Source organism: Hyla sarda, chromosome 3, assembly GCF_029499605.1.
Source record: "Hyla sarda isolate aHylSar1 chromosome 3, aHylSar1.hap1, whole genome shotgun sequence".
NCBI lineage: Eukaryota > Metazoa > Chordata > Amphibia > Anura > Hylidae > Hyla > Hyla sarda.
The window spans coordinates 302799598-302825274 of NC_079191.1; the positions used below are offsets into that span (position 1 = coordinate 302799598).

Genomic DNA, 25677 nt, shown 5'->3' on the forward strand with positions numbered 1-25677 from the left:
GTTGCAAAATTGCGTTTTTCTCTTCAGTTTTTTGGCACAAATAATTTTTTTTCTTGCACTATTCTTTTAATGGTTAAAGGAAGGATGCGATTACAAAGTACAATTGATCCTGCAAAAAATTAGTCCTCAGGTAGATCTGTGGATTAAAATATAAGAGTTAAAAGGCAAGTAGGGTAAAACAAAAATGCAAAAATCAAAATGGCTGTGTTATGAAGGCTAAAATAGGATGTGTGCTTGAGGGGTTAAATAGGAAGTCTGACATTGGCCATATACTATCCAGTGTTTGTCACTTTTCAGGCATTATTTTATGTTTTAAATATTGTGTGTATGTAATGTTTATATCCAGTACAAATGGCCAATACTGAGGAAGGGGTTCTATACTGAATCTAGGTGTCTACATTTAAAAGTCCTTGCTTTTAAATGTCTATTGTTACAGTTTGTGTTTATGCTGTGATGCATCTTGCGTTATTTAAACATTTTTTTTATATCTAATAACTAGTTGTTGTTTACATACAATTTTTTTTTTTATATTTTCATCTTGTTGTACAGGTAGGAATGGATAAAGCTCTGAGTCAACTTTCTGTACCATTGGGTCAACTGAAAGAAGAAGTAATGGTATGTGTGGGGTATTTGTTTATTGGAAGCCTTTTCAGCAAAATATTACTGTTAACATTTCTTTTTATCTCTAAAGCTTTCCTGTCACAACAATTTCATTGCTATTGCTTGGTCATTAAGGCCTAAACACACTTTGTCCTTACAGTGCAACTGTCAAGAGTTTTTAGCCCCCCAGACTACTACAATGTTGTTACAGATGTCCATAACATGAGTGTAATCATACCTTTATAGCTTCTCTTCCTTCTTTTATAACTTACAAAATACATTTATCCAGCGGTCAGGCACATTAGGATAGGCGTGGCAAAGCCCCGCCGCTGCCACTCCTTATCCTCTCCTTCCTCTAGTACTGCACTTGCGCAGTGAGCGCATAGACAGTGGGAGCGTGCGCTCACAATGCCAATGCAGGGTGGCGGTGCGCACATGTCAGGAGGGGCGCATGCACTGTGTCTTACTACACAACGATCCCAGCGCTGAAAGGATAGGATAGGCGTGGTGGTGGCGTGGCTTTGTACACCACAAGCCACGCCTATCCGACTGTGCCTGACCACTGGATAAATGTATTTTATAAGTAATAAAAGGAAGAGAAGCGAAAAAGGTATGATTACACTCACGTTATGGACATCAGGAACAACATTGTAGTAGTCATGGTGGGCTAAAAAAAAGCAGATCCCTCTGTAATTTACATTATCCTTCTCTTTGGTAATCACCTTACTCAGTTTAGTGTCATCTGCAAATATTGAAATACTTTGTAATCTCTTTACAATGTAATTGATAAGCATGTTAAAAAGGAAGTGAACCCAGTACTCATCCCTGCCGTACTCCACTTGTAACGGTCACCCAATCCTAGTATGTTCCATTTCCGCCTAGTCTAGCATCCTCCTTTTATGTACCAACCTTTTATGTAACACAGTAGCAAATGCCTTAAATTCCACAATAACAACATCCACTGCTTCACCCAAGTCCAGTCTATAACTAACCTCTTTATTGAAGATGGTCAGATGAGTCTTACAGGATTGATCCCACATAAACCCATGTTTGTGCTGTTATAAGGTTATTTTTATTAAGATACTCCAGAATAGCATCTCTCACAAAACCCTAAATAATTTACCCACAATAGATTTTAAACATACAGACCTTTAGTTTCCAGGATCCCCTTTTTGAATATCTAGGCCACTTTGGCCTGGTGATTTTGTGTATTTTAGTGTACATTATTCCTCTATGTCGTCTGACATTGGATTTTCCTGTATAAATACAATGGAAGGGCACAAGTGTCTGACTCCACACAACCTCTATAATAAATCCCCTACACTCTGCACTGAATAGAGCAAGTAGGTGGCACTCCCTCTTCACTGTGCCTTAACCCTTCGTCTACTCCCCAGGACTCGTTTGCCCCTGACTATCATAAGTAAGATCTGTCCAATCTGTCCCAGACCATAGAACAGACTATTAAGGGTACATCATGCTGGACCCACCAGGATGAGTGTTTTCATTTGCCCTGTCAGGTATCCCTCCAACTCTGACCTTGAATCCCTTAGGGAAGATCAGCTGATGTCTGCTATGCAATCACTTATCTGGGCAGTGCAAGACACCTTAAAGGTTCACAAAGAACCTCCTTCCACTTGTTTAGTTGACACAGATGTTCTCCTCTGACCTTTCGATACCACAAAGACTTTTAAAGGGGTACTCTGCCCCTAGCATCTTATCCCCTATCCAAGGGATAGGGGATATGATGTCAGATCGCGGGGGTCCCACTGCTGGGGACCCACGGGATCTCCGCTGCAGCAACCCGCTTTCATTACTGCACAGGGCAAACTCGCTCTATGCGTAATGACCGGCTATACAGGGGCCGGAGCGTACCCCCTCAATAGACCTGTATTGAGGGGGCGGGTTGTGACGTCACGATGCTCCGGCCCCTGTATCGCCGGTCACTACGCACAGAGTGAGTTTGCTCTGTGCAGTAATGAAAGCGGGGTGCTGCAGCGGAAATCCTGGGGGTGTACAGATAACGGCATTCAAACATCAAAGGAGCATTTTAATGAACGTACATTTACTATATTTAATAGTATTCCATGAAAAAACTTTTTTTTCATATCTACTGGCTCCATAAAGGTAAACAGATTTGTAAATTACTTCTATTAAAAAATCTTAATCCTTTCAGTATTTATGAGCGGCTGAAGTTGAGTTGTTGTTTTCTGTCTAAGTGCTCTCTGATGACACTACTGTCCAGAGTAGAAGCAAATCCCCATAGCAAACCTCTTCTACTCTGTGCAGTTTCCGAGACAAGAGATGTCAGCAGAGAGCACTGTTGTCAGACAGAAAAGAACTCAACTTCAGCAGCTGATAATTTTTGGAAGGATTAAGATTTTTTAATTGAAGTAATTTACTAATCTGTTTAACTTTCTGGAGCCAGTTGATATAAAAAGTTTTTTCCTGGAATACCCCTTTAACTCCTTAATGACCACGGACATAAATGTAAGTCCCGGCGCGGCGGTACTTCTGCTACCTATGCCCTATCCTGTGAATGGAGGATATGTTCATTTTTGCTGCAGTACCCCTTTAAAAATTGCATTTTTAGTATTGAATTTATTGCATAATTTTCTTGTCTTCAGGTGATACAGGAGAAAGTATTCTCTGCTGTCTTTCATGAAGGTCTAATCTCCAGTTTCTCTCTCACATCAGTGCCTGTATGTTTCAATTTATCACTAGTTTCACATATAACAATATTAGTCAAACTCAATGTTTTTGACAATAGTCTAAGGACTATTCCACATGCGGCTAATAACTTCCACTGATGATTTTACTGTGAATCCATGGTAAATGTGTGTTACTTCCAGACTTGGTAACAGATACAACATCGAAAGCATGCTCTGATTTCTGCTACATGTGGATAAGGTTATGAAAGCCTATTCACTTGTTTCGACTGCAAATTCACACTGCACATTTACAACATCAGGACTAGAGATTAGACCTTCATGAAAGACAGCAGAGAGCTTTTTCTCACAGCAACCGATCCAGCTCAGCTTTCCTACATTAATAAGCTCTGGTAAGGTGAAAGCTGAGCTGTGATTGGCTGCTGTGCAAAATCCCTCAGTTTCTCTCTCACATTTTGATCACGTCCTAAGTAGGTTAGAAAGGTTGTAAAACATTTAATTTTAAACAGTATTGGAGTCTAGTCACACGTTCAGTATCCTGTGCATATTTAATGCGCTTGATTTAAAGCTGCAGAGTTTAATATAAACTAAATGACTGGGCACAACTTCAAGTCTGCAGCTTCAAATCCTGGCCATCACATATGCGCAGGATATTGTTTGTGTGAATTGACCCTTAAAGGGGTACTCCGGTGGATAACTTTTTTCTCTATCGGCTCCATTGGGGGACACAGACCGTGGGTGTATGCTGCTGTCTCTAGGAGGTGTGACACTATGGTAATAAAAAAGTCGGCTCCTCCCAGCAGGATATACCCGCCTTCAGGCCCTGAGCTAATCAGTTTAAGCTTAGTGTCTGAAGGAGGTGGACATGGTCTGGATTTCTCCAGAACAGGTCTTCTGATTTTTTGTTTTCCTAGTATAGGGACGTGTTAGTTTTTTATTCCTTTTTCTTTTCTGTATTCAGGTGGGGACTCTGGGTCTCCGGTTCCCTGTTTCCCCATTGTGAGTAAGGGGGCACAAACATTGCGTATATGCGCTGTTCACCCCCCCTCGCCAACGGTCAGCGTCTGGGTTGGTACCTCATGGGTCTGGGTCCCCCTATTTCCTTGCTCGCCTCGCTCGCGCATAGTAGCCAGGCGTGATGCAGGTAACTAAAGCTGACTGAAGACTCCATTAGTTCTGACTGAGGTAAGTACTTTCCTCCCTTTTCTCCTTAGGTATGGACTTGCAACCTCTGGAGACCCCCTGTTTTTGGCCAACCTTTCAGGTTATGGGTCTGGCTTATACAGGGGCTGGACTTTAATTCTGGGGAGCAATGGCATTTCAGGGGGCATGTGGAGCAATGGCATTCAGGGAGCATGTAATTTATTGGGCACTTCACTGTATGTGTTTCTTGCGACTATGTCCTCAGCTCCTTATATGCGGCTTTCAGCCGCGGCGCTGGTACGGGCCGGGCTCTCTCAGCGCCAGGTTACACTCATTTCTCGGCAGGGCCTTATATGCGTCTGACAGCCGCGGCGCTGGTATGGGCCAGGCGCTCTCAGCGCCGGCTTACTTTCATTTTCTCCGGCAGTCTCTGCCGGCGTACAGGCCGCCCGCTCTATTCCCCGAGCGCATATGCGGCTTACATGTAGGAGCGGGTGCATTACAGCTTCTTCTCGGCAGTCCATAGCTCAGCCCACAGGGTGGTTGGAGCTCTTCAGAGGCTTGAAGTAGCCTCCAATCAGCACCATGGGCACGAATTTCAGTTAGGAGGGGCCAATTAGTTAGTGCCTCTGCTTCAGGCACGCCCCTCTCTCCCTATTGGCTGGCACTCTAGCTGCACGGAGCCGAGTTCTCCTCACTGCAGCTGCCTGGGGTCAGACTGGGGTGAGAAAGTCCCTGTCTCTTTTTTTTTCTCATTATGTCAGTACCCAGAGCTGTTCCTCCCTCTAAACAGAATCCTGGAACGTCAGTGACATATTTTGCCTGTAAGCACTGTAATACCAAGATGCCTGGCTCTGCTGAGCCCACTTGCCCTGCCTGCTCCACTGCTCTCCCTGACCCCCTGGTACCCCCTGATGCCCTTTCGGTTCTGTTGGATTCAGCCGCTCCACCAGCCTGGGTTTCTTCCCTGACCCAGTATATGGCTGACTTGACCCAAGTCTCCCGTTCGGTGGCTGAGGCCTCCCGGGAAGTGGTGTCCGCCTTGTGGGAGTGTGGGGGTCTTTCTTGTGCCGGCTTCTGAGAGGGCCCGCTCCTCGTCTCCACATACTTCACGCTCTCACAAGCGTACTAGGGGTGCCTCGTCTGACTCTTCCATTGAGTCTTCAGATAGACGTGGGCGTTCCCGCCCCCCCGTCATCTGGGCACAAACGTTGCTCCTCCGGAGGACGTTCTCGGAGTCGCCGCTCTGCCACGTCAGAGCCGCGTACCCGGTCAGGGTCGCCCCCCTCCAGGACTGCATCTACTCATTCACATTCTCCTAGTAAACTGGCGGACGAGGCTTCCGAGCCGGGATCTGACTCAGAGGACTGCTCGGATTCAGTTGAAATGATGAACTCATTGGTGACAGCCATAAGAGACACCTTTCACTTAGAGGACCCAGGATCTTCGGATGTCACTCCAGGAGTATCCTTTCATCGTACTAAGCCAGCACCTCAAAGGTTCAGCTCTCACACTGACTTTAACGACATTCTGGAATCTGCATGGAAACACCCAGACAAGAGGTTCCCGGGAATCAAGACGAATCAAGAATGTTATCCATTTGACAAGGACTTTGTCACCTAAGTGGTTTCCCCTCCCTCTCTGGATCCACCACTCTCCCAGATCTCTAAGGCGACTACACTGCCACTGGCAGATGCTGCTGCCTTCAAGGATTCCATGGATTCCAAGTAGATTGTAAATGTTGAAAACAAAACCCTGTTCCACGGCGCGATCCACAGAGTCAGTCGTATGACGTGATAAGTAAAAAATATATATTTATTTAGCCAGGGTGCAACGTGTTTCGGGGCATGGGATCCCCTTCATCAGGCAAATGGGCATAATAGCATGTACAACAAACTGGTGCCATTTAAATAAGACCTATTTGGCGCCAAACATATGTAACTCCGCCCAGTGGGCGTGGCCTCAGTGAGCGGAAGTACAGCACAATTCACAAGTTATAATAAATCCATTATTCAATCAATATACATTAAAACCATTCCACATAAAATACAAACAATTAATGCACACAATTGGTATAAACTTAAAAAAGCGCACGCCGCCGAACCTACGGCGCATGCGCTAACTCGCGGAGATAATAATGAAGACGGACGGAAGAAAGAAGTACATGGCGCATGCGCCCGCCCGCACTGTGTGAGAGACAGAGCGCCGGCGCGCACGCGCACCAAGACAACAAAGGGCCCGGTATGTAGACTGCGCGCGTGCACCCCGGACACCATGTAAACAAACCCACGTGTCGGCGCAGCACGCATGCCCCGGCTCCCCAGCAGAACAACAAACAGTACAAGATGCAGACAGGAGCCGAGCGCATGCGCAGACCTCCCGTCATATCTAAAGCAATGTGCCGGCTTCATTTGGTAAGTATTAAACAGAGGAGCGGACACTATAGACAATAAAATACAATGTATTGTGTCTAATCAGACCATATGGTGTTGGATATCAATAAATATAAGTAGGTATTGAACAGTGTAGAAGCAAGACTTGCAAATGTTGCAGCAACATCATTGAAGGCTCTACCAAGTTCACTAGTAATGTGACTAAGGAATCTTTCAGTTTAAAGAGTAAAGTAGACTGCTCTTCATCTTACATTATCTACTTACTTGAATGTTCCTGTCAATTACAATATGTAGGAAGAACTATGCAGCAGCTACGTTGCCGGATGAATAAGCACCGTTTCAATGTTCAGCGAGGATTCCTCAAAGTGTTTCCAAACATGCCACTACACACCATAATAAAGATTTTTCAGCCTTTTCTCTGAGGGCCATCAAGCAGATCCCTATCAATATACATGATAGATTTGACAGATTGCAAATAAGGGAATCCTATTGGATCTACAAGCTTAATAGCCTGTACCCATTAGGTTTGAACGAAGCCATTGACATCATTCGATAAATGGGATACCAATGGCATATCTAGGGTGTACTCCACATATGCTATATCCACATAAATGTAGTTTTAGGCCTATAGGCCTATATATATTATTGGTAATACAAAAAATCTTTTTTATATATTTTTTCTTTTATATAATTTGCATGCATTTATAGCTAATTATCATGCATATTTAGGGCATATTACATGTATGCCACAATTTTAGATCTGTAGCTTTAGGATTATATATACCGTATTTATCGGGGTATACCACGCACCGGCCTATAACACGCACCCTCATATTACCAAGGATATTTGGGTAAAAAAGTTTTTTACCCAAATATCCATGGTAAAATGAGGGTGCATGTGTATACCCCGATACACCCCCAGGAAAGGCAGGGGGAGAGAGGCAGTCGCTGCCCGCTTCTCTCCCCTGCCTTTCCTGGGGTCTAGAGCCCTGCTGCCACTGCTTCTCTTCCGCTGGCTATCGGCGCCGCTGCCCGTTCTCTCCCCTTGACTATCGGTGCCGGCAATGGGGCAGCGGCGCCGATAGCCAGGGGGAGAGAAGGGGCAACGGCACCCATTGCCGGCGCTGCTGCCCCGTTGCCTCCCCCCATCCCCGGTTGCATAATTACCTGTTGCCGGGGTCGGGTCCGCGCTGCTTCAGGCCTCCGGTGTGCGTCCCATGCGTCGTTGCTATGCACTGCACGGCGCGGCACAATGACTAGTGACGTCATTGCGCCGCGCTGTGCAGCGCATAGCAACGACGCACGGGACGCACACCTGAGGCCTGAAGCAGCGCGGACTCGACCCCGGCAACAGGTAATTATGCAACAGGTAATTATCTCTCCCCCTGTCTGTCGGCGCCGGCAATGGGGCGCCAGCACGATAATCAGGGGGAGAGAACGGGCAGCGGCGCCGATAGCCAGGGGGAGAGAAGGGCCGGCAGCAGGGCTCTAGACCCCAGGGCAGGCAGGGGCAGAGAAGCCGGCAGCGCTGGCGGTCTCTGCACCTGCAAAGCCGCTGCAGTTCATTGATTTAAAGCGCCTGCTTTAAATCATTGAACTGCTGCGGCTTATCGGTGTATAACACGCAGGTAGACTTTAGGCTAAAAATTTTTGCCTAAAAAGTGTGTGTTATATGCCGATAAATACTGTATTTACTTGTGGTTAAAATTCTATGCAATTATAGTTATTTATTGTCTGCAATTTTATATTTAATTAGATGTTGCCTCTATAGTGAGCCTATATGGGTGTGCTTACACATATTAGTATTTTTTGTTTTATTTGCATTTTTGCTAATTGCGATATATGATCACTATCCTATACCTTTTAAATCGTTTTATTCTGTATTGGGAAATTGTGATTATGCCTTGACATGTAGTCACCTGTGCTGTTTGATAGCTCGGTCTATCTATCAGGTTGACACTGTCGGCGCAGACTCACAATGTTCAATACCTACTTATATTTATTGATATCCAACACCATATGGTCTGATTAGACACAATACATTGTATTGTATTGTCTATAGTGTCTGCTCCTCTGTTTAATACTTACCATATGAAGCCGACACATTGCTTTAGATATGACGGGAGGTCTGCGCATGTGTGCGGCTCCTCTCTGCATCTTGTACTGTTTGTTGTTCTGCCGGGGAGCCGGCGCATGCGTGCCGTGGCGACACGTGGGTTTGTTTACATGGCGTCCGGGGTGCGCCCGCACAGTCTACATACCGTGCCCTTTGTTGTCTTGGGGCGCGTGCGCTCCGGCGTTCTGTCTCTTACACAGTGGGGGCGAGCGCATTTTTTACACAGTGGGGGCGAGCGCCGTAGGTTCGGCGGCGTGCGCTTTTTTAAGTTTATACCAATTGTGTGCATTAATTGTTTGTATGTTATGTGGAATGGTTTTAATATATATTGATTGAATAATGGATTTATTATAACTTGTGATTTGTACTGTACTTCTGCTCACTGAGGCCACGCCCACTGGGCGGAGCTACATCTGTTGGGCGCCAAATAGTTCTTATTTAAAAGGCACCAGTTTGTTGTACATGCTATTATGCCCATTTGCCTGATGAAGGGGAGCCCATGCCCAGAAACGCATTGCACCCTGGCTAAATAAATATATATTATTTACTTATCACCATCATATGACTGACGCCATGGAACCGGATTTTGTTAATCGGCTTGCTGACCGCTGGATCCGATACCGAGAGGCTGCACCACTATCTCTATGCGCTTGTGTAGTTGTGTCGTCTACAGGTGAGAGGACCACTGAAATAATTGTGTATCCTGCATCCACCTACACCTACGTTGTCTAGAATATACTGTCCTATGAGGAGCTCTGCTTTTTGTTTTATAGATATATGATGGACAAGTAGGTAGAATCCTTAGCGAAGTTCGTCTTTGAAGCAGCTGGCTCTTCTCTTCTTCCCATCTTCGCCTCGACATGGGCAAGGCCCTGTCGGAGTGGTGCCAAAAGCTCCATCAGGATATCTTAGCGGGATCCCCCAGAGGATCTATCTGTCCTCGCTCTCCAGTGCTCTAAATCTGGAGACTTCCTGTGCGCAGCTTCCAGGCAGTCAGCCTGTTGTTCTGCCTTTGCTGTGGGTCACCTAGCGGCTCTCAGCCGCTTTGTGTGGCTTATAGCTTGGAATGCGGATGCCGCTTCCAAAATGTCACTCACTGTGCTTCCTTCTACGGGTGGCCGTCCTTTTGGCAAGCGCCTTGATGAGATTATCTCTGAGGCGACTGGAGGTAAGAGTTCCTTGTTGCCTCAAAATAAGGCTCGCCCTACTTCCAGCAAAAGGTCCGGGCAGGTGCCTTTGCGGGACAAGAAGGCTCCCTCAATCCGGGCGCGCCCGTCTTGGAAGTCGGACACAAATCTGCCCGGCGTTTTGCACCCAAATCAGGCAACCGCAAACCCACTTCGGCATGAAGTGAGGCCCCCACCCACGGCTTTTTTCTCGGGTGGGAGGTCATGTCTTACTTTTTCGAGACATCTGGACCTTGGGTCAGGGACGTGGTGTCCAACGGTTACCGAATCGAATTCGCCTCCCTTCCGGGGGATCGCTTTTTTTGATCCCGGGCCCCCCGGTCGCCTTCTCTGGTGAAGCATTTTCGAGAGGCTCTCTAGTCTCTGCTTCTCCAGGGGGTTATTGTTCCCGTTCCTCCAGGGGAACGTTTCCGGGGTTTCTATTCCAATCTTTTTGTGGTTCCCAAGAAGGACAGTTCTGTGCGACCAATCCTAGACCTCAAGCGTCTCAACCGTCATCTTCTCATCCGTCACTTCCGAATGTAATCTCTCCATTCGGTGGTGGCGTCCCTGGAACAAGGGGAGTTTCTTCATCGGTGGACATCAAGGATGCCTACCTCCATGTGCCATTATTTCCAGGCCATCATCGGTACCTCCGCTTTGCGATTCCGGAGGGGCATTTTTATTTCGTAGCCCTCCCCTTCGGTCTGGCCTCGGCTCCTCGGGTCTTTACCAAGATCCTTGCCCCAGTGATGGGCCTGTTACGGTCGAGGGGAGTCTTGGTGATACCCTACCTGGACGACCTTCTCATCAAGGCTCCAACCAGAGTCCAGACTCTGGAGAATGTGGACGTCACTCTCCAGACTCTGGATCTCTTCGGGGGGATGGTCAACCGGGACATGTCAGTCCTCTGTCCTACCCAGTCTATAACCTTCTTGGGACTTCGCTTCGACACTGCCTCTGCCCGAATTTGCCTCCCGCCGGACAAACGTCTGGCGCTTCTGTCGGGGTCCGCTCCCTTCGGACCCAGGTCAGTCCCCATCCACACTTGTATGAAAGTCCTGGGTCAGATGGTGGCAACTATGGAGGCCGTACCCTTTGCCCAGGAGTTGGGGGGGGGGGGGGGGACAAACTAGACTGGGGGGTGGAGGATGGTTTGAATATCTGAGAATTAGAGAAACATTTATGAAATCGATCAAGGAAGGGCTGGTGATTACGAGGGGAGACACTTTAATCCAAAAATTTATAGGTGAATTGATAAAAAAAAAAGTACTTTCAGTGGTGTATGGAGAAATTAGAAATAAAGCCAAAAATGTAACAGAACATTTTAGTAGAAAGAAGTGGGAGAGGGAATTAGGGGTAATAACGGAGGAACAATGGAAAAGAATATACTTAAGAATGAACTAAATTACAAAAAACAATAATCATGAGATGATACAATATAATGTCATATATATAGATTATATTATTATATATATTATTACTCCTTATTTCATGAAAAAAATCGGGAAGACTAGCTTTGTATGTTGCCCAAGATGTGGGGAGGACAGGGTTGGTTTTCTGCACATGATGTGGGAGTGTGGGGAAGTGTGAAAATTTTGGTCAAATATTTGCATAAGAATGGAAGGTTAGGGTGGAACCAGCTGCGGTCTCAACAATTTTGGGGGATGACCCGGTAAATATTAGAGGGTACCAAATTAGAAAAAAGGTCGTTTTGGGCCTTTTCTCTGGGAGATAAACCCCTTGTGGACGGAGCCCATTATAACCCTAAGGACGGGAGCATTTTTTGCACATCTGACCACTGTCACTTTAAGCATTAATAACTCTGGGATGCTTTAACTTATAAATTTGATTCCGAGATTGTTTTTTTGTGACATATTCTACTTTATTGCAAAAAGTGACAGTGGCAGTGCAGCTCAATCTCATCTACTCCGAGGTTAACTGGTAGGTCTGAAAAACCCCAAAAGACCCAGTAATCAACAGGAGGAAATATATAATAAGAAATAATTATATAACCAGTCCTCAAAAAGTAGTGAAAAAAGGGGAAAGAAAAGGAAAGAATAAATACAGAGAGAAAAGTGAGTGATTTAGAATTGAAAATGTACAGTGATGTGTGAGTAAAAATAAAAAAATAAAAATAAAGGTAAGTATGAAAGTTCACAATATCAAAGAAGAGTGGATAAGTGCAAAGTGATAATCAGAAAAATTAGGGGTAAAGAAAATATTAATAGTTATTAAACATCAAAAAATATGTGAATAATAAGAATGCCTGCAGAAGATGATAATTTTAAACAATCATATGCATTTATTAAAAATAATGATTAATGCCTGGGCAGGGCCCTTGCTCAGGCATGCGATCTAAATAATAAAATAATAAAAAAAATGCCAACTATCTCAAAATATAAAAATTAAAAAATTGCCTTTGTAGCCGAAAAAACTTATAAAGTTGTGTGAATAGCAACAGTATTGAATATAATATCCAGCGATCGGAGAGTCTGTGTACTCCAGTGATACTCCAATGTGAAACACAGTCACCTTAAACTGTAGTAAATGTTTCAATATTTCATTCAGAAGATATAATGTAATTGCTCACTGTTATCCACTTGTGTCCCACAACAGGTGCTTGTAGAATATCAGTATTAATGGCAAGATATAGTTACAGTTGCTTATATGAAGTCAGGCACAGTACCTTATGGTTTTATTCACCGTGATGATCGGCAGCTGAATGTCTCCAGAGTTGCAGGCTCCGGGGACTGTGGGAGCCCAGTGCCCGCACGGACCGAATCAATCACTACCCTGGTATGGGTAGGGAGGTACTTCTCGTGCCGTGTTTGGGAAGATGTGATGATCCCGATTGCGTTGATGTAGAGCGCTGGGTTATATATCGTAGCCAAGCAGGAGTATCGTGCTTTGCACAGCTCAGTGACCGGTCTGTGGAGAAATCGGCAGCGGCTGCCCAGCGTCCTCGTGGCGTGTGAATAGCGCGCTAATTCACAGAGGTCCACTAGTCCGGGTCCTACAGCGCTGTCTAGGCAGTATCGGCTGATACAGGTATAAAACAAGATTGAGATAGAGATGGCTGATAGATATGAGACAAGGCTAGACGCGTTTCACGACTTAATGTCGCATTCTTCAGTAGCCTGATTAGATTAAAAAGTAATCTAATCAGGCTACTGAAGAATGCGACAGGCATTAATCATTATTTTTAATAAATGCATATGATTGTTTAAAATTATCATCTTTTGCAGGCATTCTTATTATTCACATGTTTTTTGGTATTTTTTGATGTTTAATAACTATTAATATTTTCATTACCCCTAATTTTTCTGATTATCACCTTGCACTTATCCACTCTTCTTTGATATTGTAAACTTTCATACTCACCTTTTTTATTTTTTTATTTTTACTCACACACCACTGTACATTTTCAATTCTAAATCACTATCACTTTTCTCTCTGTATTTATTCTTTCCTTTTCTTTCCCCTTTTTTCACTACTTTTTGAGGACTGGTTATATAATTATTTATTATATATTTCCTCATATTCTACTTTATGTTAGTGGTAAATTTTCGTCGATAGCATTTTTCTAACTTTGAAGCTCTCTGCTTGTAAGGAAAATAGACATTCCAAATAAATAATGTTTTGATTCACATAAACAATATGTCTACTTTATGTTTCCATCATAAAGTTGACCTGTTTTTACTTTTGGAAAACATCAGAGGGCTTCAAAGTTCAGCAGCAATTTTCCACTTTTTCGCAAAATTTTAAAATTTGAATTTTTCAGGGACCAGTTCAGGTTTGAAGTGGATTTGAAGGGCCTTCCTATTAGAAATACCCCAGAAATTTCCCCTCAAAGTATTCATTATGACATTCAGTAAGTGTGTTAACCCTTTAGGTGTTTCACAGGAATAGCAGCAAAGTGAAGGAGAAAATTCTAAATCTTCCTTTTTTACACTCGCATGTTCTTGTAGACCCAGTTTTTGAATTTTTACAAGGGGTAAAAGGAAAAAAATCCTCTCAAAATTTGTAACCCAATCTCTCTCGAGTAAGAAAATACCTCATGTGTATGTCAAGTGTTCGGTGGGCGCTGTAGAGGGCTCAGAAGGGAAGGAGCAACAATGGGATCTTGGAGAGTGGGTTTTTCTGAAATGGTTTTTGGGGGGCATGTCCCATTTAGGAAGCCCCTATGGTGCCAGGACAGCAAACCCCCCCCCCCCCACATCGCACACTATTATGGAAACGACACCCCTCAAGGAACGTAACAAGGGGTACGGTGAGCCTTAACACCCCACAGGTGTTTGACAACTTTTTGTTAAAGTCGGATGTGTAAATGAAAAAAAAAATGTTTTCACTAAAATGCTGGTTTTTCCCCAAATTTTACTTTTTTACAAGGGGTAATAGGAGAAAATGCCCCCCAAAATTTGTATCCCCATTTCTTCTGAGTATGGAAATATCCCATGTGTGGACGTCAAGTGCACTGCGAGCGAACTACAATGCTCGGAAGAGGAGGAGCGCCATTGAGCTTTTAGAGAGATAATTTGTTTGGAATGGAAGTCGGGGGGCCATGTGCATTTACAAAGCCCCCCGTGGTGCCAGAACAGTGGACCCCCCCACATGTGACCCCATTTTGGAAACAACACCCCTTACAGCATTTAATAAGGGGTGCAGTGAGCATTTACACTCCACTGGCGTTTGACAGATCTTTGGAACAGTGGCCTGTGCAAACAAAAAAATTAAATTTTTCATTTTCACTGACCACTGTTCCAACAATCTGTCAGACACCTGTGGGGCGTAAATGCTCACTGTACCCCTTACTACATTATGTGAGGGGTGTAGTTTCCAAAATGGGGTCACATGTGGGTATTTATTTTTTGGGGTTTATGTCAGAATCGCTATAAAATCGGCCACCCCTGTGCAAATCACCAATTTAGGCCTCAAATGTACAAAGTGCGCTCTCACTCCTGAGCCTTGTTGTACGCTCACAGAGCATTTTACGCCCATATATGGGGTATCTCCGTACTCAGGAGAAATTGCGTTCGAAATTTTGGGGGTCTTTTTTTCCTTTTACCTCTTGTGAAAATAAAAACTAAAGGGCAACACCAGCATGTTAGTGTAAAAAAATGTTTTTTACACTAACAGGCTGGTGTAGACCCCAACTTTTCCTTTTCATAAGGGGTAAAAGGAGAAAAAGCCCCCCAAAATTTGTAGTGCAATTTCTCCTGAGTACGGAGATACCCCATATGTGGCCCTAAACTGTTTCCTTGAAATACGACAGGGCTCCGAAGGGAGAGCGCTATGCGCATTTGAGGACTAAATTAGGGATTTCATAGGGGTGGACATAGGGCTATTCTATGCCAGTGATTCCCAAACAGGGTGCCTCCAGCTGTTGCTAAACTCCCAGCATGCCTGGACAGTCAGTGGCTGTCCAGAAATGCATGGAGTTGTTGTTTTGCAACAGCTGGAGGCTCCGTTTTGGAAACACTGCCGTACAATATGTTTTTCATTTTTATTGGGGGGGGGGGACAGTGTAAGGGGGTGTTTATGTAGTGTTTTACTCTTTATTATGTGTTATTGTAGTGTAGTGTAGTGTTTTTAGGGTACATTCACACTGGCGGGTTACGGTGAGTTTCCCGCCAGGAATTTGCGCTGCGGCGAAAAATTTGCCGCAGCTCATACTTGAAGCAGGAAACTTGCTGTAAACCCGCCTATGTGAATGTACCCTGTACGTTCACATGGGGGGGGGGGGGGGGGGGGGGGGCAAACCTCCAGCTGTTTGAAAAATACAACTCCCAGCATGTAATGACAGACCGTGCATGCTGGGAGTTGTAGTTTTGCAACAGCTGGAGGCACACTGGTTGGAAAACCTTCAGTTAGGTTCTTTTACCTAACTCAGTATTTTCCAACCAGTGTGCCTCCAGCTGTTGCAAAACTACAATTCCCAGCATGTTCTGATCACAGAAGGGCATGCTGGGAGATGTAGTTATGCAACAGCCAGAGGTACGCAACTACAACTCCCAGCATGCTGAGACAGCTGTTTGCTGTTTGAGCATGCTGCGATTTGCAGTTTTGCAACATATGGAGTGGTACAATTTAGAAACCACTGAACAGTGATCTCCAAACTGTGGACCTCCAGTTGTTGCAAAACTACAACTCCCAGCATGCCCTGACAGCTAACAGCTGTGTAGGCATGCTAGGAGTTGTAGTTTTGCAAGATCTAGAGGGCAGTATAGAGATCACTGTGCAGTGGTCTCTAAACTGTAGACCTCCAGCTGTTGCAAAACTACAAATCTCAGCATGCCCACACAGCAAACAGCTGTCTGGGCATGCTGGGAGTTGTAGTTTTGCAACATCTGGAGGGCTATAGTCTAGAGACCACTATAGTGGTCTCAGACTGTAGCCCTCTAGATGTTGCTAGGCAACTACTTACCGGCTTCCGTCGCATCCAGGGAGCCGTCCTCTTCTGCCGCCGCAGATCTCCGTCACTGCCCGCCGATCCCCGTCGCCCGCAGCCTCCGGAGGGGTAAGTGGACGTCGGCGCCCGTTCCTCTTTGTTTCCCCCGTTCTGGCCCGCCTATTGTGGGTGGGCAGGACGGGGAAAACAAAAGTAAACCCCTCCGCCCCCGATCTGCTATTGGTCGCGTCTAGACCACCAATAGCAGTGATAGGAGGGGTGGCACCCCTGCCACCTCACTCCTATCGCTTCAGGGGGATCGTGGATGTCTTAGACAACCGCGATCCTCCTTATAAAGGGGTGAATTGTAAATTTTGTATTTTGGAATTTGCATCTGATGGAATTCATAAGACTTGTTGTTGTAGCATTTCTAAAAATAAAAATAAATATAATAAAAAAAAAAATTTATTAAATTACTAAATTAAAAAGTTAAAATAAATTGTAAATTACTTCTATTAAAAAATCTTAATCCTTCCAGTACTTATTAGCTGCTGAATACTACTGAGGAAGTTCTTTTCTTTTTGGAACACAGCTTTCTGCTGACATCACGAGCACAGTGCTCTCTGCTGACCTCTCTGTCTATTTTAAATTGGCACTGTCAGATACAAAAAGTTTTGAAATGTTGTAAAGCATGCAAAACCAATAGGTTTTGCAATTGCTTTCATTAGAAAATTTTCAGTATTTCATACTGAAAAAGCCAGTCAAACAACTGCCCCCCCTGCCTGCTTGGACACATACTAGTCCTGCTGTGTCCATGCGTCATCACCTACGTCATGGACACACTTCCTTGATTGACAGCTGTGAGGGAAGGGCTCACAGCCGGAGGAAAAATCCTCCCACTGTCAGCTTGTATCCCACTACTGTCAGTGAGGACAAGCTGTGAGTTGTAGTTTTGCTAATGCTAGGGGAGATGTGAGCAGACAGCATACTGAGGGAGGGGGCGGAGACCTGCACAGTGAGGCCACGCCCCCTCCCATTGAGAGGAATTCAGACTAATGATCTAAATTAATAGTGTAATAAAGAAAAAAAAGGTGCTAGACACATAAAAATTAAATGTACATTGTCAGGATTAGGTACGGAGTGATATATTAAAAAAAAAAGTTTTTTTAGTTGGATCTGATGGGTATGCTTTAAGAACTGTCCAGAGTAGGAGAAAACCCCCATAGAAAACATATACTGCTCTGTCAGCAGAGAGCACTGTGCTTGTGATGTCAGCAGAGAGCACTGTGTTCCAAAAAGAAAATAACTTCCTCACTAGTATTCAGCAGCTAATAAGTACTGGAAGGATTAAGATTTTTTAATAGAAGTCATTTACAAATCTGTTTAACTTTCTGACACCAGTTGATAAAAAAAAAAGTTTTCCACCGGAGGACCCCTTTAACCTCTTAAGGACCCAGGGCGTATGGATACGCCCTCACACCCTGGGCGTTAAGGACCCAGGGCGTATCCATACGCCCTGGCGTTTTCAGGTCCCTGCCGCGCGCCGGGCAGAGATTGGAAGCGGATGCCTGCTGAAATGCTTCAGCAGGCATCCAGGGCAAACACTGAGGGGGCCATGTCTGCCCCCCATGTCGGCGAATGCCGCAAATCGCGAGGGAAATCGCCCCTGCGATCTGCGGCGATACCGGGCTGATCGGGTCTTTGGGACCCGACCGCCCGGTAATTTTGCATGATCCCGGTTGTCACAGACAGCCAGGACCATGCTGAAGGCAAGGAGCGAGGTGGCAAGCCTGCCACCTCATCCTATCCCCTTCAATCCATCAGTTAGCTAACCGACCAATCTCGGGGGGGCGGTTACTTCCTCCCGCCCTGCCCGGCCCCTGGAAGTTCGGAGAGGACGGGAGGAAGACCGGAGGACGCGGCGGAGGACGGGGGAGTGCCGGGGCCCGACCCGGATCCCGGCGATCAAGACGGCGGCGACAGTTCCTCTTCAGCGAAGTTCCTCTTCAGCCGCGGTCGGGCCCTTTACAGCAATGCACGTCGCCGTAAAGCGACATGCATTGCTGTAATGGGACCCTGTATACTACAACTCCCAGCATGCCCAGACAGCCCTTGGCGTCTGGGCATGCTGGGAGTTGCAGTTTTGCGACATCTGGAGGTCCACAGTTTGGAGACCACTGTGCCCTTTCAGATGTTGCAAAACCACACATCCTCAGCATGCCCTTACTGTCCAGGCATGCTGGGAGTTGTAGTTCTGTAACATCTGGCCCTTCAGATGTTGGAGAACTACAACTTCCAGCATGCCTGGACAGTTTTGGCATACTGGGAGTTGTAGTCTTGCAACATCTGGAAGGGCACAGATTGGGAACCACTGTATTAGTGGTCTGCAAACTGTAGTCCTCCAGATGTTGCAAAACTACAACTCCAAGCATGCTGGGAGTTGTAGTTCGGCAACATCTGGCTCTAAAGATGTTGCCGACCTACTACTTCCAGCATGCCTGAGAATGTTTGGGAGTAGTGGTTTTGCAACAACTGGAGGCACACTGGTTGGTAAACATTGTCTGTTTCCTAACTCAGTGTTTCCCAACCTGTGTGCCTCCAGCTGTTGCAAAACTATAATTACCAGCATGCACTGATAGACTGTGCATGCTGGGAGTTGTAGTTTTGCAACAGTTTGTGAATGTACAAACTCTCTGTAATCCCCCGCCCGTGTGACTGTACCCTAAAAACACTACACTACTTTACAGTACACTAACAAAATAAAATAAAAAGTAAAAAATACTACATATACACATACCCCTACACAGCCCCCCTCCCCCAATAAATATGAAAAACGTGTGGTATGCCACTGTTTCCAAAATGGAGCCTCCAGCTGTTGCAAAACAACAACTCCCAGTATTGCCGGACAGCCATTGACTGTCCAAGCATGCTGGGAGTTTTGCAACAGCTGGAGGCACCCTGTTTGGGAATCACTGGCATAGAATACCCCTATGTCCACCCCTATGCAAATCCCTAATTCAGGCCTCAAATGCGCATGGCGCTCTCACTTTGAAGCCCTGTCGTATTTCAAGGAAACAGTTTAGGGGCACATATGGGGTCTCGCCGTACTCGGGAGAAATTGCCTAACAAATTTTGGGGGGCTTTTTCTCCTTTTACCCCTTATGAAAAGGTGAAGTTGGGGTCTACACCAGCATGTTAGTGTAAAAAAATAAATTGTTTGCATTAACATGCTGGTGTTGCCTTAAACTTTTCATTTTGACAAGTGGTAAAAGAGGAAAAAAAGCCCCCCAGAATTTGTAATGCAATTTCTCCCAACTACGGAGATACCCCATATGTGGGCGCACAATAAGGCCCAGAAGGGAGAGTGCACCATGTACATTTGAGGTGATTTGCACAGGGGTGGCTGATTGTTACAGCGGTTTTGACAAACGCAAAAAAAAAAAAAAAACACGTGACCCCATTTCGGAAACTACACCCCTCACGGAATGTAATGAGGGGTGCAGTAAGAATTTACCCCCCACTGGTGTCTGACAGATCTTTGGAACAGTGGGCTGTGCAAATTAAAAATGTTGTACAGCCCATTGTTCCAAATATTTTTTTACATATGCAAAAGTCGTAAAACACCTGTGGGGTATTAAGGCTCACTTAATTCCTTGTTACTTTCCTCAAGGGGTCTTGTTTCCAAAATGGTATGGCATGTGTTTTTATTTTTTTTGCTGTTCTGGCACCATAGGGGCTTCCTAAATGCAACATGCCCCCCAAAAACCATTTCAGAAAAATGTACTCTCCAAAATTCCCTTGTCGCTCCTTCGCTTCTGAGCCCTCTACTGCGCCCGCCAAACAATTTACATACACATATGAGGTATGTGCTTACTCAAGAGAAATTGGGCTACAAATACAAGTATACATTTTCTCCTTTTACCCCTTGCAAAAATTCAAAAATTGGGTCTACAAGAACATGCAAGTGTAAAAAATGAAGATTGTGAATTTTCTCCTTCACTTTGCTGCTATTTCTGTGAAACACCTAAAGGGTTGAAAGGCTGACCGAATGTCATTTTGAATACTTTGGGAGGAGCAGTTTTTATAATGGGGTAATTTGTGGGGTATTTATAATATGAAGACCCTTCAAATCCACTTCAAACCTGAACTGGTTCCTGAAAAATAGTGAGTTTGGAAATTTTGTGAAAAATTGGAAAATTGCTGCAGAACTTTGAAGCCCTCTGGTGTCTTCCAAAAGTAAAAACACATCAATTTTATGATGCAAACATAAAGTAGACATATTGTATATGTGAATGAAAAAAAATTATTTTGAATATCCATTTTCCTTACAAGCAGAGAGCTTCAAAGTTAGAAAAATGCAAAATTTTCAAATTTTTCATAAAATTTTGGGATTTTTCACCAAGAAAGGATGCAAGTTACCAAAAATTTTTTACCACTATGTTAAAGTAGAATATGTCACGAAAAAACAGTCTCGAAATCAGAATGATAACTAAAAGCATTCCAGAGTTATTAATGTTTAGAGTAACAGTGGTCAGATGTTCAAAAAATGGCCTAAGGTGTAAAATGGCTGAGTCCTCAAGAGGTTAAGCTTTATTTGTATAAAATTAGAGAACCCTCTCAAGCATATTACATACATGATAAATGCTTGAGCTTTGCTTTGATATTTGTCTTTACAGAGCCTCAAAACATCTGTTAATGACAGCATAAGTGCAGTGGATAGGCGTATGGCTAAACAAGATGACATAAGGAAAAAAAAGGTGAGACTATTTTACATCTCTTTATAGTGATGGTAAATGTTTTGTGTTTGTATAAATTCAGTGTGCAAAACTCCAAGGCTGAATTCATACATGCATAGTATTGTTTTAGCCCCACTGCTATATTTTTATATATTGGCTTAGTTTTTTAATTTTGTTGGCCAAACCATCCTAAATCACTACTACTGTAAAGGGTCAGTGGACCCCCTGGTCTGGCCAAAACTTTCAGCTATAAGTGCAGAAATGTAAAGTAAATTCAGACTGTTCCTGCTCCCACTGTATGAAGCACACTCGGCTCTGACCCATGGCTATTGTCGGACATCACCATTCAATCTGGCATTTAACCCTTTAAGTACCAAGCTCACTTTGACCTTCAAGACCAGGCCAATTTTCGTTTTTGCACTTTGTTTTATCCTTCTCTCCTTCTAAAAATAATTTCGCTTTCAATTTTGCACCTAAAGACCCATATAAGAGCTTGTTTTTTGTGTCACCAATTGTAATGACATCAATCATTTAATAACAAAATCTACACAACATATTTGTGGGGTGAAATTGAAGAAAAAAAATGCCATTTTGTAACTTTTGGGAGCTTCTGTTTCTATACAGTGCAATTTTCGGTAAAAAATGACACCATCGGGGACATTTATCATCGTTGCTTTGGTAAGCAAGTTCTGTAGTCATTTTTTTCTTGCTATTTTTTTGCTTATGTATGACATATTTATCATACTATCACAGGGGGTTGGTCAATTTGGCTTACATGAGCAAAAACCAAGAAATCACTTTTAAATACCCTTTTTTTTTAGCACACATAAGCAAAAACCAAATAATGACTACAGAACACCACTATGCAGCTTTGAAAAAAAATGTGCATATATATATATATATATGTATATATATAATGTGTGTGTGTGTGTGTTTATTACATTTTTTTAACACAGTTTTTTCTCCCTAAATGTATTTACTAATTTTTTTTTCTGTTACTTTTACAGATCCGTGTATCCTGTGGACTACTTCGACGACCAGCGTTATTCTTTGCTTGATGTTAATAAAATGGTTAACGAGGGCTTGTGGGGGAGTGTTTTTTTGTAATAAATTTTTTTTTAAACCTGTTGTGTTTTTTTTTTTTTTTTTAACTTACTGGACAGGCTTAGTAGTGGAAGCTGTCTTACAGACGGAGTCCATTACTTAGCCGGGCTTAGCATTAGCCACAAAAACAGCTAGCGCTAACCCCCAATAATTACCCCGGTATCCAACACCACAGGAGTGCCGGGAAGAGCCGGTACCAACATGCCCGGAGCGTCAAAAATGGCGCTCCTAGGCAGTAACAGGTTGGCGTTATTTAGGCTGGGGAGGGCCAGTAACAATGGTCCTCGCCCATCCTGGTAACGTCAGGCTATTACTGTTTGGTTGGTATTTGGCCGAGAATAAAAATAGGGGGGACCGTATGTGTTTTTTTTTTTTAAATATTTAATTATTTACTTAAAAAAAAAAAACGCATAGGGTCCCCCCTATTTTTATTCTCAGCCAAATACCAACCAAACAGTAACAGCCTGACGTTACCAGGATGGGCGAGAACCATTGTTACTGGCCCTCCCCAGCCTAAATAACGACAGCCTGTTACCCCCTAGGCCCAGGAGCGCCATTTTTGACGCTCCGGGCCTGTTGGTATCTGCTCTTCCCGGCACCCCTGTGGCGTTGGGTACCGGGGTAATAATTGGGGGTTAGCGCTAGCTGTTTTTGTGGCTAATGCTAAGCCCAGCTTAGTAATGGACTCCGTCTATAAGACAGCTTCCACAACTAAGCCTGTCAAGTAAAGTAAGGCAAAAACACAACCGGTTTAAAAAATATTTATTACAAAAAAACACTCCCCCACATGCCCTCGTTAACCATTTTATTAAAATCAAAAAAAGAAAAACGCTGGTCATCGAAGTAGTCCACCGAATCCGAAGGAGTCTCCACAGGATACACTGATCTGAAATGAGAAGAAAAAAATGGGTTAGTACATTTATTATCACCTGCTCGCACATCTCCCGCCCCGCACGACTACAACTCCCAGCATGCCCTTACAGTAAGGACATGCTGGGAGTTGTAGTCGTGTGGTGCAGGAGATGTGTGGGCAAGTGACAAGCTTGTCCCCTGCCCCCAGCTGCAGGACTACAACTCCCAGCATGCCCTTACAGTAAGGACATGCTGGGAGTTGTAGTCCTGCAGCTGGGGGCAGGGGACAAGCTTGTCATTCGCCTGCACTGCACAACTACAACTCCGAGCATGTCCTTACAGTAAGGGCATGCTGGGAGTTGTAGTCCTGCAAAGGGAGCCCAGGCACACACACACAGTCACACACACACAGTCACACACACACAGTCACACACACACAGTCACACACACACAGTCACACACACACACAGTCACACACACACACAGTCACACACACACACAGTCACACACAGACAGAGATAGAGACAGACAGAGAGACAGACACACACACTCACCCATCCAGCGCAGCGATCCTCCTGGCGCCCTGCGAGTGACGTCACTGACGGAGGGACGTCAGGCCGGCGCAACCGAAGACGTGGGAGCGGAGGCTGGGCACAGTGCAGGTGAAGGCCGGGGGGAGTAGAGGGGTGCTGGTGGGGACGTAGGCCGGGCACAGCTCAGGTGAAGGCCGGCGGTGGGGTTTGTGTGTGTCGTCTGGGTGTATGATGACGAACCACCCCACCTGACAGACTCCTATATCCCCTAATGTTATGTCACTGTTCCAGTCGGGGCCTGTGATTGGCTGCTGGTCCTGGCCAATCACAGGACCCAGCGGGAAATGTGAAATGACAGCAGGGGATTTAGGAGTCTCCGGCGCCGGTATATGTTATAAGGAGCCCGGGCTGACATTACAGGTCAGCCGCCCGGACTACTCATACTGCCTCCCCGCTACCCTCACTTAATAATAATGGGGACACTGATATACATCCCCCCCCTTGTCTCCCGCACGCGCCGCTCAGCTCCTGCTGCTACAAGACTACAACTCCCAGCGTGTCCTCACTGTAAGGGCATGCTGGGACTTGTAGTCTTGCAACAGTTAGCAGACAGATGGGAGTTGTGTGGTGCTGGCAGGTGAGAGGGGTGGGTTGTAAATGACTGCAGTGTCCCTATAGCGAAGTGAGGGTAGCGGGGAGAAAGTATGTCAGAGCCCGGGCGGTAGTAGCTTTTCCTGCTCCATGCTGGAGTAAATATAGTCAATTTTTATGGCCGTTGCGACATTTTATTGTGCAGCTGCGACGGTCGCAGTTAATAAATACCTGACTAAAGCAAATCCATTTTGAAAAATTAACTACGTAAGCAAGTTTGAATTTTCTTGCTTTTCTTGTTCTTCACGCAAATTGTCGCACGAAAACACACGTAGTTGTAGTTGCGACAATTTTGCGACAATTATAGTAAAGAAAACCTGACTAAACCGCTTGATAAATGTCTGTCCATATCTTTATTCTGTAGGTCCATACGGTTACAAGAATACCCAATTTATGTAGGTTTTATTTTACTACTTTACAAAAAAAAAAACTAACTACATGCGCCAAAATTAGTTTGTTTAAAATTGTCTTCTTCTGACTCCTATAACTTTTTTATTTTTCTGCATACAGGGCTATATGAGGGCTCAGTTTTGCGCAGTAGTCTTTAGTCTGTAGTCTGTAGTTTTTATCGGTACCATTTATGTTTTGATGGGACTTTTTGATCGCTTTTTATTAGTTTTTTTCGAATCATCCCAACAACACCACGAGATTGCCCCCATTCATCCTATAGGAACAGGAAGCACAGAAGAGATTAAAAAGGCCCCTCCCCGAATTACCCCTCAGTGTTTCCTGTTTGTTGTCTGTTCCAATAGCAAGCATAGAGGTTGTATCTCCTGGTCTCGTGGCTGGCGATGGGATCAGCGGTTCTTGGAAAACGGCCAGGCTGTGAAGGGCGGTGTCTTTCGGGTCCCCTTCCTGCGTTCCCTGCTCCGGATCGCCGCATGGTGCTTGCCTTCCTGACCTGTTTTTCCTGCTGTGGCGCTCCTGGTGTTTATGTGGCAGGGTTCATTGTTACAGGGGTCTCGGACGAACGCATGAGCTTTCCCTGACTTCTTCCGGTCTCTGTGCATCCAGGGGCTGCGTGTGACATCAGCGTTGTGCATGCCAGTACGGGATTGCCGGAGGCCGAAAGTTCCTCCTCCGATGGCTGTAAGTCTCACCTCCTGTGGCGCGACTTTCATAATTCTGGTTTCTGGAGGTGGCGCTGTGTTCTCGCGTGGGATTCCTGGCACCAAATTTCAATCTTGGGGCATATAAGGTAAGCTTGTACCTGTTTCTGATGTCTGTTTGTCAGTATGGATTCTTCTGCATCCCGCTCTGAGTCTGCGGAGCAGGTTAAGATGTCCAGCCCAGTAAGTAGCTGTCCCTTGGGGGTCACTTGCTAAA

General features: G+C 44.9%; 1 protein-coding gene across 2 annotated transcripts in view; it reads left to right on the top strand.

The window, feature by feature from the left end:
* Nucleotides 1-25677, top strand: part of COG2 (component of oligomeric golgi complex 2) — a 273237-nt gene that overhangs the window by 22820 nt on the left and 224740 nt on the right. Inside the window, exons 3-4 of one of the 2 annotated variants that reach the window (XM_056566965.1) lie at nt 550-615; nt 21152-21232. In XM_056566965.1, the coding sequence (XP_056422940.1) occupies nt 550-615; nt 21152-21232 (147 nt within the window). Of the gene's footprint in view, nt 1-549; nt 616-21151; nt 21233-25677 lie in introns of those variants that run through there. The other variant, XM_056566966.1, reaches the window with a different exon arrangement.